Source organism: Podarcis tiliguerta (genome assembly GCF_965153285.1).
Source record: "Podarcis tiliguerta genome assembly, chromosome: 4".
NCBI lineage: Eukaryota > Metazoa > Chordata > Lepidosauria > Squamata > Lacertidae > Podarcis > Podarcis tiliguerta.
The window spans coordinates 27,324,886-27,338,786 of record NC_139537.1 but is presented as its reverse complement, the minus strand read 5'-3'; the positions used below and the strand labels follow the sequence as shown (position 1 = coordinate 27,338,786).

At 41.9% G+C, this 13,901-nt stretch overlaps 1 protein-coding gene across 3 annotated transcripts in view; it reads right to left on the bottom strand.

Annotated features, from left to right (window-relative positions):
* NBEA (neurobeachin) overlaps positions 1-10,866 on the bottom strand; it is a 349,991-nt gene extending 339,125 nt beyond the window's left edge. For 2 of the 3 annotated variants that reach the window (XM_083437003.1, XM_083437002.1), the window contains exon 1: positions 9,654-10,865. In XM_083437003.1, the coding sequence (XP_083293129.1) occupies positions 9,654-10,025 (372 nt within the window). In that variant the 5' untranslated portion in view covers positions 10,026-10,865. Of the gene's footprint in view, positions 1-9,653 lie in introns of all 3 variants that reach the window. The other variant, XM_083437001.1, reaches the window with a different exon arrangement.
* Between the last annotated feature and the right edge of the window lie 3,035 nt (positions 10,867-13,901).

Below are 13,901 nucleotides of genomic sequence, written 5' to 3'. Positions count from 1 at the left end.
AGAATAACTGAAATATGTAAAAAATATTTTTGTACCTAGCCTAAACTTGTTTTGCTACTTTAATAATATGAAGCATAATGTGTATGAAATTTAGTCAGAACAAAATTGCATAGAGTTCAATGGAACTTATAGCCAAGTATGTACAGGACTACAGACTGAGCACATATAAAAATGCAATTTTATTCAGGAAAAATATTTTATCCTTCTCATTTATTTGTATGAAATATCCAATTAATATATACAATTAAGTTTTTAAATGCAGTGATACTGGTATCTCCAGTTAAAAGTAGTAGGTATCAAGTGATGGGGAAAACCTTTACCTAAGAACATGGAGAGCTGTTACCAGTCTGAACAAGACAGTACTAGGCTAGACAGACAAATAGCCTGACCTAATATATGAGACAAGCAGATTTATATGTGAAAATGCAAGTACTCTTATCCCAAACCATTTGTACTGTGGAGAGCTGTGAAACTGAAAAGTATTAATGCCTCAGCTGTATTCAAACAGTTTTTACCAAACTATATTATCCTGCTGTAAGACTAACTTTTTTTAAAGACTGGAATCAAGCAGATAAATTCATATAGCAGAAAAATATGACTTTAAGGAAAACTTCTCAGATCTAGTATGGCTTAAACTATGGAGCACACTAGATATAAATTTATTGAGAAATTGCTGCAATAACAGATTTCTTGTCAATGTACAACTGCATGTCTCTTTTTTTCTACCTTTGAAGACCTTGCCTCTTACATATTCACTTCTATGTCCCATATTTCTATATGCCAAAATCAGTCAAGTAATAGCAATTTAACAATCTCTGCACCCAATCCAGTCATTAATATTTTTCTTTACTGTTTTGTATCATAATTATTATCACTAATCTTTTTAAGTTCTATATTTATGAATGTATTTTGTTTCTTATGGTCACGTTCTGAAATCCTGTCATTTTTCTCTATGAAATAATGAAAATACGTTTAAAATTACAAAACCTATCCAGTGTTAGATATGTAGCTGCAAGTTGTGGCACTCCAAGAAAAAGGATAAAACAGAGGTTCCAACTTGAATCCATAAATGTTGTAGTAAGCAAAGGAAAGGTTTTTATTTTCTTAACTTAAGAAACACTTGACAAAGTGTTATGTTTGAGCAGGGTTCTGGCCAAAATTTTTACAATTTAAAGTAACAACTACCATACAATATTTTTGTTTATGCTTAAAATCAATGGTAGCCAACATGCCAAAGAACATATTATAAATTCCCCTTCCCCATCTCTATTATTTCACTTAAATTTCTATTTTCATTTTGCACACTGAAAAACAAACAAAAGCAGTTTTTATTTTCTATTCTTGCTTCCTTGAAGTTTCTCTCATACTTCTTCCTCCAGCACTCCTTTCCTCTACTGTCCTGCAGCTCTACCCAAAATATGCCACAGATAAAATCTTCTCCAGATGGTTCACTTTATTCCCCCCTCCGGCAACAACAGGATAGTTGAGCCCTTAAAATCACTGAAACCTTCCCCACTGGCTTTTACAGGAAATGTACTAAATGCATTGTTAAAAATCACAAATATTCTTGTAGATTTTTTTATTTATTTCAGAATTTAATCCAGCTCAAAGATGGATTAACCATGGCACAATTCTTTAACTATATAAACAGAAGGTTTGGTCAGACAGCTGTTTTAGTTTTTAGTTTGAGATCATGCCCTCACTCTATCTGATGGCATAGTTCTCTGGATGAAACGTTCATGCCCATCTGTCAGAATATTAAGAGTGCCAACTGATATAGCAAAACTATATTCATTCAAGAATTTATCTGCCTACAAGTTTGGGTTTTTAAAAACATGCTAGAAACAATACGACGTTTTGTAAGGTCTGCCCTTGCCAGTGGAGCTTTAAGGTTTTTGTTTGAACAGCAACCCTGTTCTGCAATGCTTCACAAACATCTTACATTTTTATTTACTGTATTTAAAACATTTATACATTTTAAGAGAAATGCTATAGATTAGGATTAGAGCATCTGATTAGCATGCAGAAGGTCCTAGGTTCCAGCTTCTCAACAATGGGCAAGAACTCTGAAATCCTGGAGAGTTGCTGTCACTCAGTATGAACAATACTGACTTGGAGCAATTGTCTTATGTATACGGCAGCCCCCATGTTCCTATGTACCCGGCCTTTCAGTCCTAAAAACATCCTCAAGGTTTTAAAATTAAAACACATGCAATAAAAACTGAGTATAAAAAAGACCATTAAAACAAAACTCAGCACATTAAACCAAAAACACAGCAGGAATGAAATTCAGCACAGACCGAACACCTGGAGATGTGAAACCGTATTAACAACCTCTAGTGCCCAGCAAGCTCTTTCTCTCCCTCCCCTCAAAAAAAGGACTTAAATTGTCTGCCTGCACTGCTCCTCCATGTACTCATGGTCCTTGCTAGGCCAATACTGCATGCAAACACAAACACACACACACACACCCCTCCCTTCCAACTGGATGGCAGGTCTTTGAATTGCTTGGAAGCAAGAGAGATAGGTGAAGGAGCTCTGCCTCTGTGTATATGTTTCTATATAGATAGAGGAGACTGGAAGGAAGGTAGGGTGTCCCTGAAGAACAGGTAGCACCATGAGAGGGATGTGTGCACCAGCTTGTGAATGGATGGGTAAAATGTAGAGTACATGCATGTTAAAGGTTGAGTTATCCTGAAAAGGGAGAGAGACAGATTTGAGGAATGACTTTTAGCATTTCTAGGAAGTCGAGGGTAAAATGCCTTTATAAAAACTACTCAATGCTGTTAACAATGTAGAAACATTTAAGACAATATTTAAACTTAAATCAAAACAATACAACTACAATGAAGAAGTTAAAATCAGAGGAGAAACCAGCAGCACAGATACAATTAGACAAATAAGGTTACAGCCTAACAGAAAATATTAATGATATTCACATATATTAAATCAACCATAAATATATCATTTAATCAAGGATATCTGCTTCTAACATAATTATATAATATCTGACTATGTATTTTGTTCAAGTGTCAAGGCCAAGAGAGTCCACTTAACTCTTCATCAGGACACTGTAAATAAAGGAAAACAGTTATTCCCCTGTATAAGTTTAACAAAGGCAGATGTGAGACATGCTCTAGACACCTTTCTTTCCTCTGATTTTCCAGCTGTGGGCTTTTGTCAAAGTACTAATAGGCTCCAAAATTCTCTCAACTAAACCCTGTTATCTACCAATATATTTTTATGTGTTAGTTTCGTAACAAACTCCAGTAATTATAAAGCAAATAGCACTAATCTAAGGGCCTATGGGGAAAAGTTTCAATAAAAGCCTTTGATGATATTCCTGCTGAAAGAAATTGTCCTCCAACTTGGCATTTGCAACCTTTTATTTAAAAACATTGTTTTGAACTTTAACTTACTGTTCTATACTTTTGTAGTGGAAGACAGCACAAAACTTTGTGTTGAAGAGTGGAGTAATAAATGCCTGCATAGTATATATAAGAAAAAATAACTCAGGATCCCAACCAATATATTCAAATTGCAAGAAAAATGGTTGCAATTTACAAGAAAGGAGATTCCGACTAAACATTAGGAAGAACTTTCTGATGGTAAGAGCTGTTCCAACAGTAGAATGGACTACTGCAGGTGATTGATTCACCTTCTTTGGAGGTTTTTAAATAGAGGTTGGATGGTCGTCTGTTAGGGTTTCTTTAGCTGTGCTTCCTGCATTGCAGAGGTTTGGACTAGATGACCCTTGGGTTTCCTCTTCCAACTTTACATTTCTATGATTCTAACTTCAAGAAATAAGGAGTGTTTATCTGCTTCCAGGTTAATGCACACTTCATCAAAGATAAGAGAATTAACTTTTTTTTTATTCATGAACTCTTAGACAGGTTCCCATTTCTATCACATAAGGCTCCCTGGCATTGAAACACATCACACTTAAAACAACACACACACAGTACAATTTCTGGCTGCTTAAAAATTAATGCTGCAATTCAGTGCACACTTACTTGGAAGTAAGATGTGTTGCACTCATTACCAGAGGAGCAAGCTCCAAATGCATTGTTTACAAGCCAGCTGTTGACAATACAGTTTTCCAGCATAACCCTTAAACCATCTGTTCACTATCTGGCGTAATTATTATATAGGGCTGCCCACTTGTAAATCACCTATCATTTCTATTTTAAAACCCTGGCTCATCAGCTGATGAGTAAGGGGTTAAATCATGTTGCTTTGGCTGCATGCACCAGTTCCATACTGGGAATAGGCATACAAAGCAAATGCAGCATTTAACTCCAATCATTTGGTTGCATCATGGGTGATATCAGTTGATGGTTTGGAGGAAATGGCCTCACAGGCCAAATTGGACCTACTGGCAGGTCAAGACTGACCTATATACAAGAGGTTCCACTTCCCTGTCCTAAGAGCTCAAGGTGGTATACTTTGTTCCTCAATGTGCTTCATGGCTAGGTGAAGATTTTAACTAGATTTTCCCAGTTCTAGCCCAACATTCTAATTATACTACACAAGCTCCCCTACTAAATATTACTAAAATAATAATAATTAGACAATTTAAGCAGTTCTTAACTTTTTTTGAAGGTAGACTATGCAGATGATCTTTAGTCTCAAAATTTATAAACTCCATCATATCCAAGAAAATCCATGAAAAACCTAATGTTTTTCACTCTGTCCTAATGTTGCTTGTTTCACCACTCTCCTATTTAAATAAAGCCATAGCCTGTTACTTAACAGGATATGTTACTTCATAACTGTGAAGTATAAACATGTGAGATGCTATCCAGTAGAAACTAATCCATTACACAGAAGTAATTTACTACCAATGGATCACAAACCATCCCAAAAACACATGCTGATGTGTACAAGTGTTCCTGCTCCTACAAGTGCATTAACAAGCTTTCTCCATTGTGAACATATTTTCTATATTGCCTCAAATATGTTTTGCTGACTTTTAAACACATCTTAATCTATCTTTACTATGAATTGTCAGTTTTGAAAACTACTTTGGTTTCATTTTTAGAAGAAACTGAACATTTCAAGCTACTTTTGAAGAGACTGTCAAATGGAATTCATGTCTTGATCATACGTCCTCAGTAAGTTATACAGGCTTTGTCACTTCTTATTCATGATCTATAGTTCAGTTCTCGGTCAAATACAGCATAGAAAGCGGCTGTTTGTGGAAGAGGTACTTAAAAAATGAAATCTTAAAATATAGTACAAAACTGAAGTCATTGAATACTCAGGTTTATATTTATTAAATAAAAAGGTCGTATTTTTAAAACATGCTACTAAGAATACATGTAAGTTTTGATTGTTTAGAAGTTTATATGATGTGAAGTATTCTGAATCTTTTGGGGCACAGAGCAGCAACTTTCTTTGATCAAACTAGAAAACAAGGTGCAAATAATATGAAGAGAAATCATATGTTACTCTGAAAAAAGAGTCCTATCCATGCTGGAAAAAACCTGACAGCCCCTCACTAACAATAAATTATCTATATTATCAAAAATGATTTTCTGGGTGTGCTACAGTATCTGTAGTCATAGTCCATGTGGATTCTTCAGAAGACCCCTGTGGTTGTCAAGGCCTTATCTCTAAGTTCTAAGAGGCAGAGAGGCCATGCTGCAACCAAACAGAAAGTGACCTGCACAAGACACCATCAAGCATTGTATCCCCATGGCAATAATGACCAACATAAAGGGAAATTAAGGAGGAATTAAGCTGGGCACCCTACAATAAGCTTTGAGACACCCCTAATTAGACACACACACCTCCAAGTAGTCTCCTCTATGAGACAACATGGAACTGCTTGCAGCCCATATTCATTTTGGATGCAGGACCCTGTATCACTGGGGAGTGAACCCAGCTTATTATGGGATGCACACCTTCAGTTCTATCCTAAATAGGGTCCATAGAGAGGTTCACAATCAACTATTTAAAAACGAAATAGCAGCAACAAAAACATCAACAGCCAGACACAGTACCAGAAAAGGTATATTCAAATAAAGCTGTTGCATGATTGCATACAGGGAAGTTGTTTGCTGGGTCTCATGGGACAGTGCATTCTATAACCTATTCACTGGTACTTCATCACCCTCTGCAACTCAGGGTGGTGGGACATGTGGCAGGACTTTCCTGCTGAATTGTGTGATTAGTTTCATGAAGAGCTGGTCTTTCAGATATCTAGGTTCCAAACATGTTGACATGTGCAATGCACAGAGAACTTAAGAGAGGAAGTCTCTCACCATGCTGAGCACTTGGAAGAAGGGATAAAAAACATTTATCAAAGTTCCCCTCCCAAAATAATTATCTGTTATGTAGGTGCCCCTTCTGCTACTACTTCACTTATCTGAAATCCTCTCTCACACTAGAGGTACCACTGTATTCATAATTTAGTAACTTAAAGTATAAATGAACACAAAATAACAAAAATGTTATTATGTAATTAGATTTTTTTTAAAAAAAATCATGCCTAGGTTTAATGTTAAACAATGCAGGACACATTTTCATATTTAAATATTCATCTTTACTATTACACTCTTTTCAGATCTTCACCATCACACACAAGAAGCATTTTTTACATAAATCCTCAAATATAGTTCAGGTACTTAGCAGAAAATGCAATGCAATACAAATCTAAACTTTGGGGGCAGCTTTAAACACATATGGCTGCTTCAGTTTAGGTTATTACTGTAAGCACACTTGTACTGACTTCAGTGAAACTTGGAAGTGTTTGGTATGCAGGTGTTAATTTGAGTCTTTTAACTTTCAGATCCTCTGTCATTACAATCAGACAGTTCATAAACATTGCTCTCAAATTCCATTACATTGTTCCCAGCACATAATTAGGTAGTCATTTTTTCACACAAAATGAATTGTGAGAACTATTTATCAGGTATTAATGTGATACAATTTTTTTGGAAGTCCATTATCAATTCCAACAATAACACTTCAGACAGAGTACTTCAGAATTACCACTAATGCAACCAATAAAATAACTGAATATGCAATTGTCAGATAAACAAACACACAGGAGTATCTTTTAATCACTCAGAAAGCAGTCACATAAGATAATGATTTAGTCATTCACATTACAACTACAGAAAACCCACTTAGCCTGACCACCAGTCTTTCCCATTCTCATGCTTCTGCCTATCTTGCCTGCTTCCTCTAAGTAAATATAAAAGAAATTAATTTTATGTTAACTGCATGAAAACTGTATTAATAACACACCAGAAATAACCTTTTGCTGCTGCTGGAAATAGACCTTTATAATTTTGTTTTCTAGTTTTCAAACCAGAATGTATTTCCTTGCAAAGAATTTATGATTCTTTATATCACACCTAATGCTGTGTTCTTCACAGGTATTGACTGTACCAAAAGGGAAACTACACAATGTTGTCTCAGTTTTCTTTCCTGTCCCATCTTGACATTTGCAGGAAGTAATTTTAGTATAAAATGCACTGCTATCAAAACAACTTCTGAACTTTCCCCTTTACTCAAAATGCACCCTCTGATTTCTACATATTTATAAGCAGTGACAGAAGACACTCTCCCAAAAAAACTTGTAACTGGGTTATGAACATATAAAGCATTACTTGACACATCAACAGGTTCTCAGAGGTTTAATTGCCAAAACAAAGGATGAAAACAACAAAAGAAAAGAAAAGGATTAAGCACCTTGCCTTCAGGGCATGATCTCCTTGAAACTGCTCAATGAACTATTTTTCTGTATTACCTTATTCCATTGCTACGTTGAAATAAATTAACAATTACTTTAAAACTACCAAGTTACAGCAACTTAAAAAGCAGGTGTTTTATTTAAAAGGATAGCTTTGAAAGCTGAGAAATGGATATGAATTCCGAGGAACCATTCATGTTTATCATTATTTACTTAGCCCCCTCATATCTCGAACAGAGCTGTAACTCTTGTGCATTTATTGCTCAAATGTTGTAACAGCCAATCTCTAAACATTTACAGAGGTTCTACTATTCTCTTAGGCTGGGCCAGTGGTAAATATTTATTAGACAAAAAAATGACATATTACTTCAAAGTGACCAATGTAACTATATCACAGGTCCTGCTTTTGCCTACAGGTTAGCATAGGATGGTTAAAACTTTGTTACAAAAGCATTTTAAGGTATCTGCCATGTAGCAGCTCTTCTCCTCATTTTATATCCAGAACAGGATGTTTCCACTCAACTGTTCCATGAGCTTTGCTGCAGCAAATCTTGAATTCAGGAGAGGCGTCAAATCTCTCATAATTAAAGTGATTCATTTCTATACCCAGTTTCCTCGCTCTCTCTTGTGTAGATTTCTAAACCTCTAACATAGGTAGAGCTAAAACCTTGCTATACAACTCTGAAATTAATGCTTGCAACTACAAAGTGACTATGAGCTAATTTAACTAACATGAAATGTTTTTCCATGTACTGGGAGCAGCACAGGGGTGGTGTGTGTGTTTGTGTGTGGAGATCAGCACCATTTAGACAGACAGCAGGCAAGAAAGCTATTTCAAACAATAAAGGTGACAATGAAGCTACCTGGTGTAACAAAGTAGTAGAGGCTCACCCAATCAACAGATTGTAAGAGACAAAACCTATCTTCAACATGTCAAACCCAATGGGCTGCAAGGTAATAGGGTTAAATCATTCACACATTTCAGCAACCGAGGAAAGACGCCATCTGGGGCTATTCTTTAATCTTATACAATTAAAAATAGATGTACTATCAAATCCCTCTGCTTGGCAACAGACTGAAGTCACAAGACTATCTAAGAGCACCTAAAGTTGAGAATAATTAATACAATTAAATCCACTTTTTCAGATCAAGCATTTGAAGAAGCACGGGTTAGAACTGTATGGGCCTATGTGACAGAGCAGTATTCCATACACTCTCCTACTCAACAACAAAACAAGAAAGTGAACTAAAAAGGGCCAGGAGTTGGACAGAGAGTGAGTACAGGTCATAAGCACAAGGTGGAAATGTAATCTGAAGGGAGCCTGGTACAAAAGCTGGCAGGAGGAAGGAAGTCTCCGTTGCTACCCACAAAAAAAGACCTGTGTTGGAAGAGAAGTCATCACTAATTAACAGTAAAGAAAAGGTATTACTTCCGGAGGTGTGGGATTTATCTGCCTCAGGCCTTGGGAAGTGTCACTAGGTGGATACGAGAAACCTGTCAGGAGGAGGCACCAGGGATGCCATGAGTAGGAAAGTGGGCAGCAGCTTGTTAAGGAGGGCAGAGTAGAAGCATATGGCTAAAGGGAGCTAGCTCTCCAAGGACCAGCGAAAGATAAAGGGAGACCTCCCAGATTAAATGACAAAGTAGCTCATGAAGAAAGCCCCTCCCTTCAGTTTCCATGTTGGGGAAGAGGATGGAGAGGGAAGGCAGATCAGGAAGAGAACAGGCACCTGGACCAAAAAAAAAAAGGAGGGGGAGGGAGTGGGACAGAGCACGAAGGAGCACTTAGAGGACACCAGAGTAGTTAGGATCCTGCATGTTGTGGGGGGAGGGGGCGCCTGAGGGATCCGCTCTGTTTTGGGGGGGGGGCGGAGGGAGAGAAGAGAGGCAGCCCCGTCCCCAGAGCTCTTCCTACGCAGGAGCTGCGGCAGGGACCCCCGCACCCCTTACCAGGTTCAGCACGGTCTCCACGATGTCCCGGTTGCTGACCTCGCCGACTTGGATGAGTCCGATCAAGACGGCGAATTTCATGCGGATGTTGCGGATGGGCACGGACGGGTTGATCATGCCGGCGGGAAGCACCACGGACCCGGAGCCCGACGCCCGCAGCTCCCCCATCACGGCCGCCGCCGCCGAGCCACCTCCACCACCACCTCCTCCTCCCGTCGTCGTCGTCGTCGGTGCTGGTGGCGGTGCTGCTGCTGCTGCTGCTGCTACTGCTCCCGCGGCGCCTCCAACTCCTCCGCCGCTGCTGCTGGCCCCGACAGGGATGAGCCCCGCCGGCTGCGGCTCCGGCCCCGACCCCGGCTTCTCGCTCGCCATCTAGCCCCGGCCGCTGCCAACACTACCTGCCGCCGCCGCCGCCCTGGCCGAGAAGCTGCGCATCCACCGCAGCGGCACAACCGCAGCAACAGCAGCAGCAGCAGCGCCCGGCGGGGCCGCAGGGAGCGGACCGGAGCCGCCGCCGCCGCCGCCGAAGGGCCGTCCCAGGAGCCGCTCCCGCGCCCGCCTCTATAATGAGGGATTATTATGGGCGCCGCTGCCCCGTTAGCCGAAGCCGCTCCTCCGCCGCTTCTCCCCTCACGGCGCCACAAAAGCGGCCGAGACCGGGGGCTTGCGCGCTGTGGGCCGCCGGGAGAGGCTTCGGGGCGGCGGCGGTGGGCTGGAGGGGGGGGGACAGCGCGGAGGAGAGCGGGAAGCTCGCCCCGCAGCCCCCGCTGTTGTTGTGGAGCCGGAAAACGCCGCCGCCGCCGCCGCTCACTCCGCCATGTTGCCGCCCCCTGCCTGCGGTAGCCGCTAGGGCGCCTGCGCTGCGGAGCCCGTGGGGGGAGTGGCCGAGCTCCCTCAGCAGCAGCAGCAGCCCCTGCTCGCTCGCCCCGCTCCTCCTTCGCTCACTCTCGCCCGGGAGACGCCGGGAGAGGAGGCGCGGAGCTTGGCCCAGGCTTCTCTCAGTTGCGGCCGTCCACCTTCTGGGTCTTGGGAGGAGAAGGAGAGGGCGGCGGCAAGACCGGGGCTGTTGTTGCGACTGTGAGGGGATTTGATTACACAGCGCGCGGGGTTTTGTTTTTTTTGCTTCCTCCGCCCGCCACAGACACCCCGTCCTAGTCGTCTCCCCGCAATGAATGGACACAGCAAAAGGCGACGAGACCCGCGGGCACAAGGAGTCCGCGGCGGGTCACTCGCGAGGACCGCGGGCCGGGTGGATGGGCAGGTGTCGTTCGCGCTTCTCCGAACACCGCGCGCGCTGGCGCCTGCTGCCTCTGGGAATCCAGCCGCCTGCCCAAAAGCGCGGGCTTCTGCTGCAGCCGCGAAAAAAAGCGTTTGTGGAGAAGGATGCGTTTGGGTTTTATGTAGAGGCTCCCCAAACCTACCACCGAATGACGGCTCGCATCCCTGTCAGTGAGGACTGTACTGTAAAACATCGTAGTGGTTTTTGGCTGGCACGGCTTCCCTCCACAACCAGGGTCCTCCCAATCCATGGTGTCGCCAAGGTCCGAGCCATTATTCTACATTTTTTAAGCATAGGATTCCCCACAAATCAATTGGCTCTTGTGGGCAGCCGCGTAAAAGTCACGCATCCATTGTGGCACTGCCATATGCAACTGAGGCATGGATCCTGGTGGATTCTCAATACTGTATGGTTGTATGGTAGTGTTGTCATCCGTCTCTATTGGCTCCAGCATAAAAAAAACCACAAAAGAATCTCGTGCTGCAGGTGCGGGGAACATTGGGTACTCTGGATGTTGCTGAACTACAACTCCCATCAGCCCTGGCCATTGGTCACGCTTGCTGAGGCTGATGAGAGTTATGGTTCAGTAACATCCAGAGGGCCAAATGTTCCCCACACCATTTCTGGGTCATTAAAACACAGATATTTGTGGGTTATAGTCTAAAGTCCACCCCAAATCCACTATCAAAACACAATTTGCATCTATTTCCAGGTGTTACATTGTGCAGGGATAGCATAGGCATGTGCAGCACATTTCAATAGGGTGTGCACTGAGGGATGGTTTTTTTAGGTGCACGTTTATTGCGTACAAACTCATACTCAAATCATAAAGGGTATTATTTTTATGTCTGCAACAAATCCTGTAGAGGTAAAGAAAAAAGATGCAACTACTACACGATTGGGTCACCTTACCTTCAATGAAAGGTTAATGTGTGTGGGTGGCTTTAGCTTTACAGATTAATTATTATTATAATTATACCCTGCTCATCTGGTTGGGTTGCCTCAGTTATTCTGGGTGGCTTCCAACACATATAAAAGCATAATAAAACATCAAACATTAAAGAAATGAATAAAGAATGGCTAGTGGATGACAAAAGGCATCTGAACAACACTGAATAGCCTTGAAATAAATTAGCCTTGGTGGTAATGTATCCCCACCCCCTCCACTATAGCCATATAAATGTAGTCAATTCATTTAACCTAAAGGGCTTTAGGAAAGCTCTTGGATAATTACATACTTTGGAATTACCTACTTTTGAGGCATATCGGCAAAGGAGAAGCAGGACTGTGAATTAAATGAGAAGGTTGTAAATAAAAAAAAATCAGAAATGTGCCCAGACATTCTAGGCTAGTGGCCAGACCATCAGCAGCTTTTACTTACCATCTTAGGGGCCCCTTCGACGCAGCAGCATGTCAAATTCATAACGTGTCAAGAATAACCACACCTCCATTTTCTGTATAAGTTCCTATTAGTTCTTGCTTCAAGAATGAACATTCTCCTGCTCAGCCTGCAAATGAGCTGCCCAGAGCTTCATTGACATTGATTCTGCCAAGCCTGCAAATAAGTCCAAAGAGGCAGGGTAAAGGCAGATTTCCAGACACATACAACAAACCTGAATAATGACTTGTTCACATTTTTTTCAATCTCTTCTCCACAATAAGTCATGCTAACTGGCATGTACACTATTCTATACCTGTTAACTCAGAAACGATGCTGAGTTTATTGGAACTTGCTTCCTACTAAATGTGCTTCCAGTACAGAACTCATTTCCAAATTGACAGCCTATGTATTGTAAACATGCAGTCATTTGGATTCATATGGCTCCAACTTACCTGTAGGACAGAGACTGAGAGGTCATCCTTTTCCAATATTGGAAATCCTTGCCTGCATAAAAAGGGTTGGGGAAAGATTCTCTTTGATGTATCTATGGGCACAAAATGTTGTCATCGTACTTCATAGTGAAGATATTCCAGAATCTGATTATTTTCCAGCTCTGTACTACCCTTCTGAGATGCAGCAACCAGAGCAATGAAAAAGTGTAAGCTAGTAATGTTTGAGTAGGTTTGCTTTGCTAATCTTACTATTAGGTAAAGGGACCCCTGACCATTAGGTCCAGTTGTGACCGACTCTGGGGTTGCGGCGCTCATCTCGCTTTGTTGGCCAAGGGAGCCGGCGTACAGCTTCCAGGTCATGTGGCTAGCATGACTAAGCCACTTCTGGCGAACCAGAGCAGTGCACAGAAACGCCGTTTACCTTCCGTTTACCTATTTATCTACTTGCACTTTGACGTGCTTTCGAACTGCTAGGTTGGCAGGAGCAGGGACCAAGCAACGGGAGCTCACCCCGTCATGGGGATTCGAACTGCGACCTCCTGATCGGCAAGTCCTAGGCTCTGTGGTTTAACCTACAGCACCACCCGCATCCCTAATCTTACTATTAGTAAAGGTAAAGGGACCCCTGACCATTAGGTCCAGTCGTGGCCGACTCTGGGGTTGCAGCGCTCATCTCACTTTATTGGCCAAAGGAGGCGGCATACAGCTTCCAGGTCATGTGGCCAGCATGGCCAGCATTGCTTGTGGCAAACCAGAGCAGCGCACGAAAACGGAGCGGTACCTATTTATCCACTTGCACTTTGATATGCTTTCGAATTGCTAGGTTGGCAGGAGCTGGGACCGAGCAACGGGAGCTCACCCCGTTGCAGGGATTTGAACCACCGACCTTCTGATCGGCAAGTCCTAGTCTCTGTGGTTTAACCCACAGCGCCACCTGGGTCCTTAATCTTACTATTACTATGGAATAAATAACAGATAGAATTAAACCAGTAAAAGAACACCAGAAGGGCCTGCTGAATTAGGCTAAAGGCCCATCTGGTCTAGAATAAGGTTACCAGATGTACCCGTTTCCCAGGGACAGTCCCCGGATTTACAAATCAGTCCCCTGACAAAATCCTATCATTCCTACTGAAGTT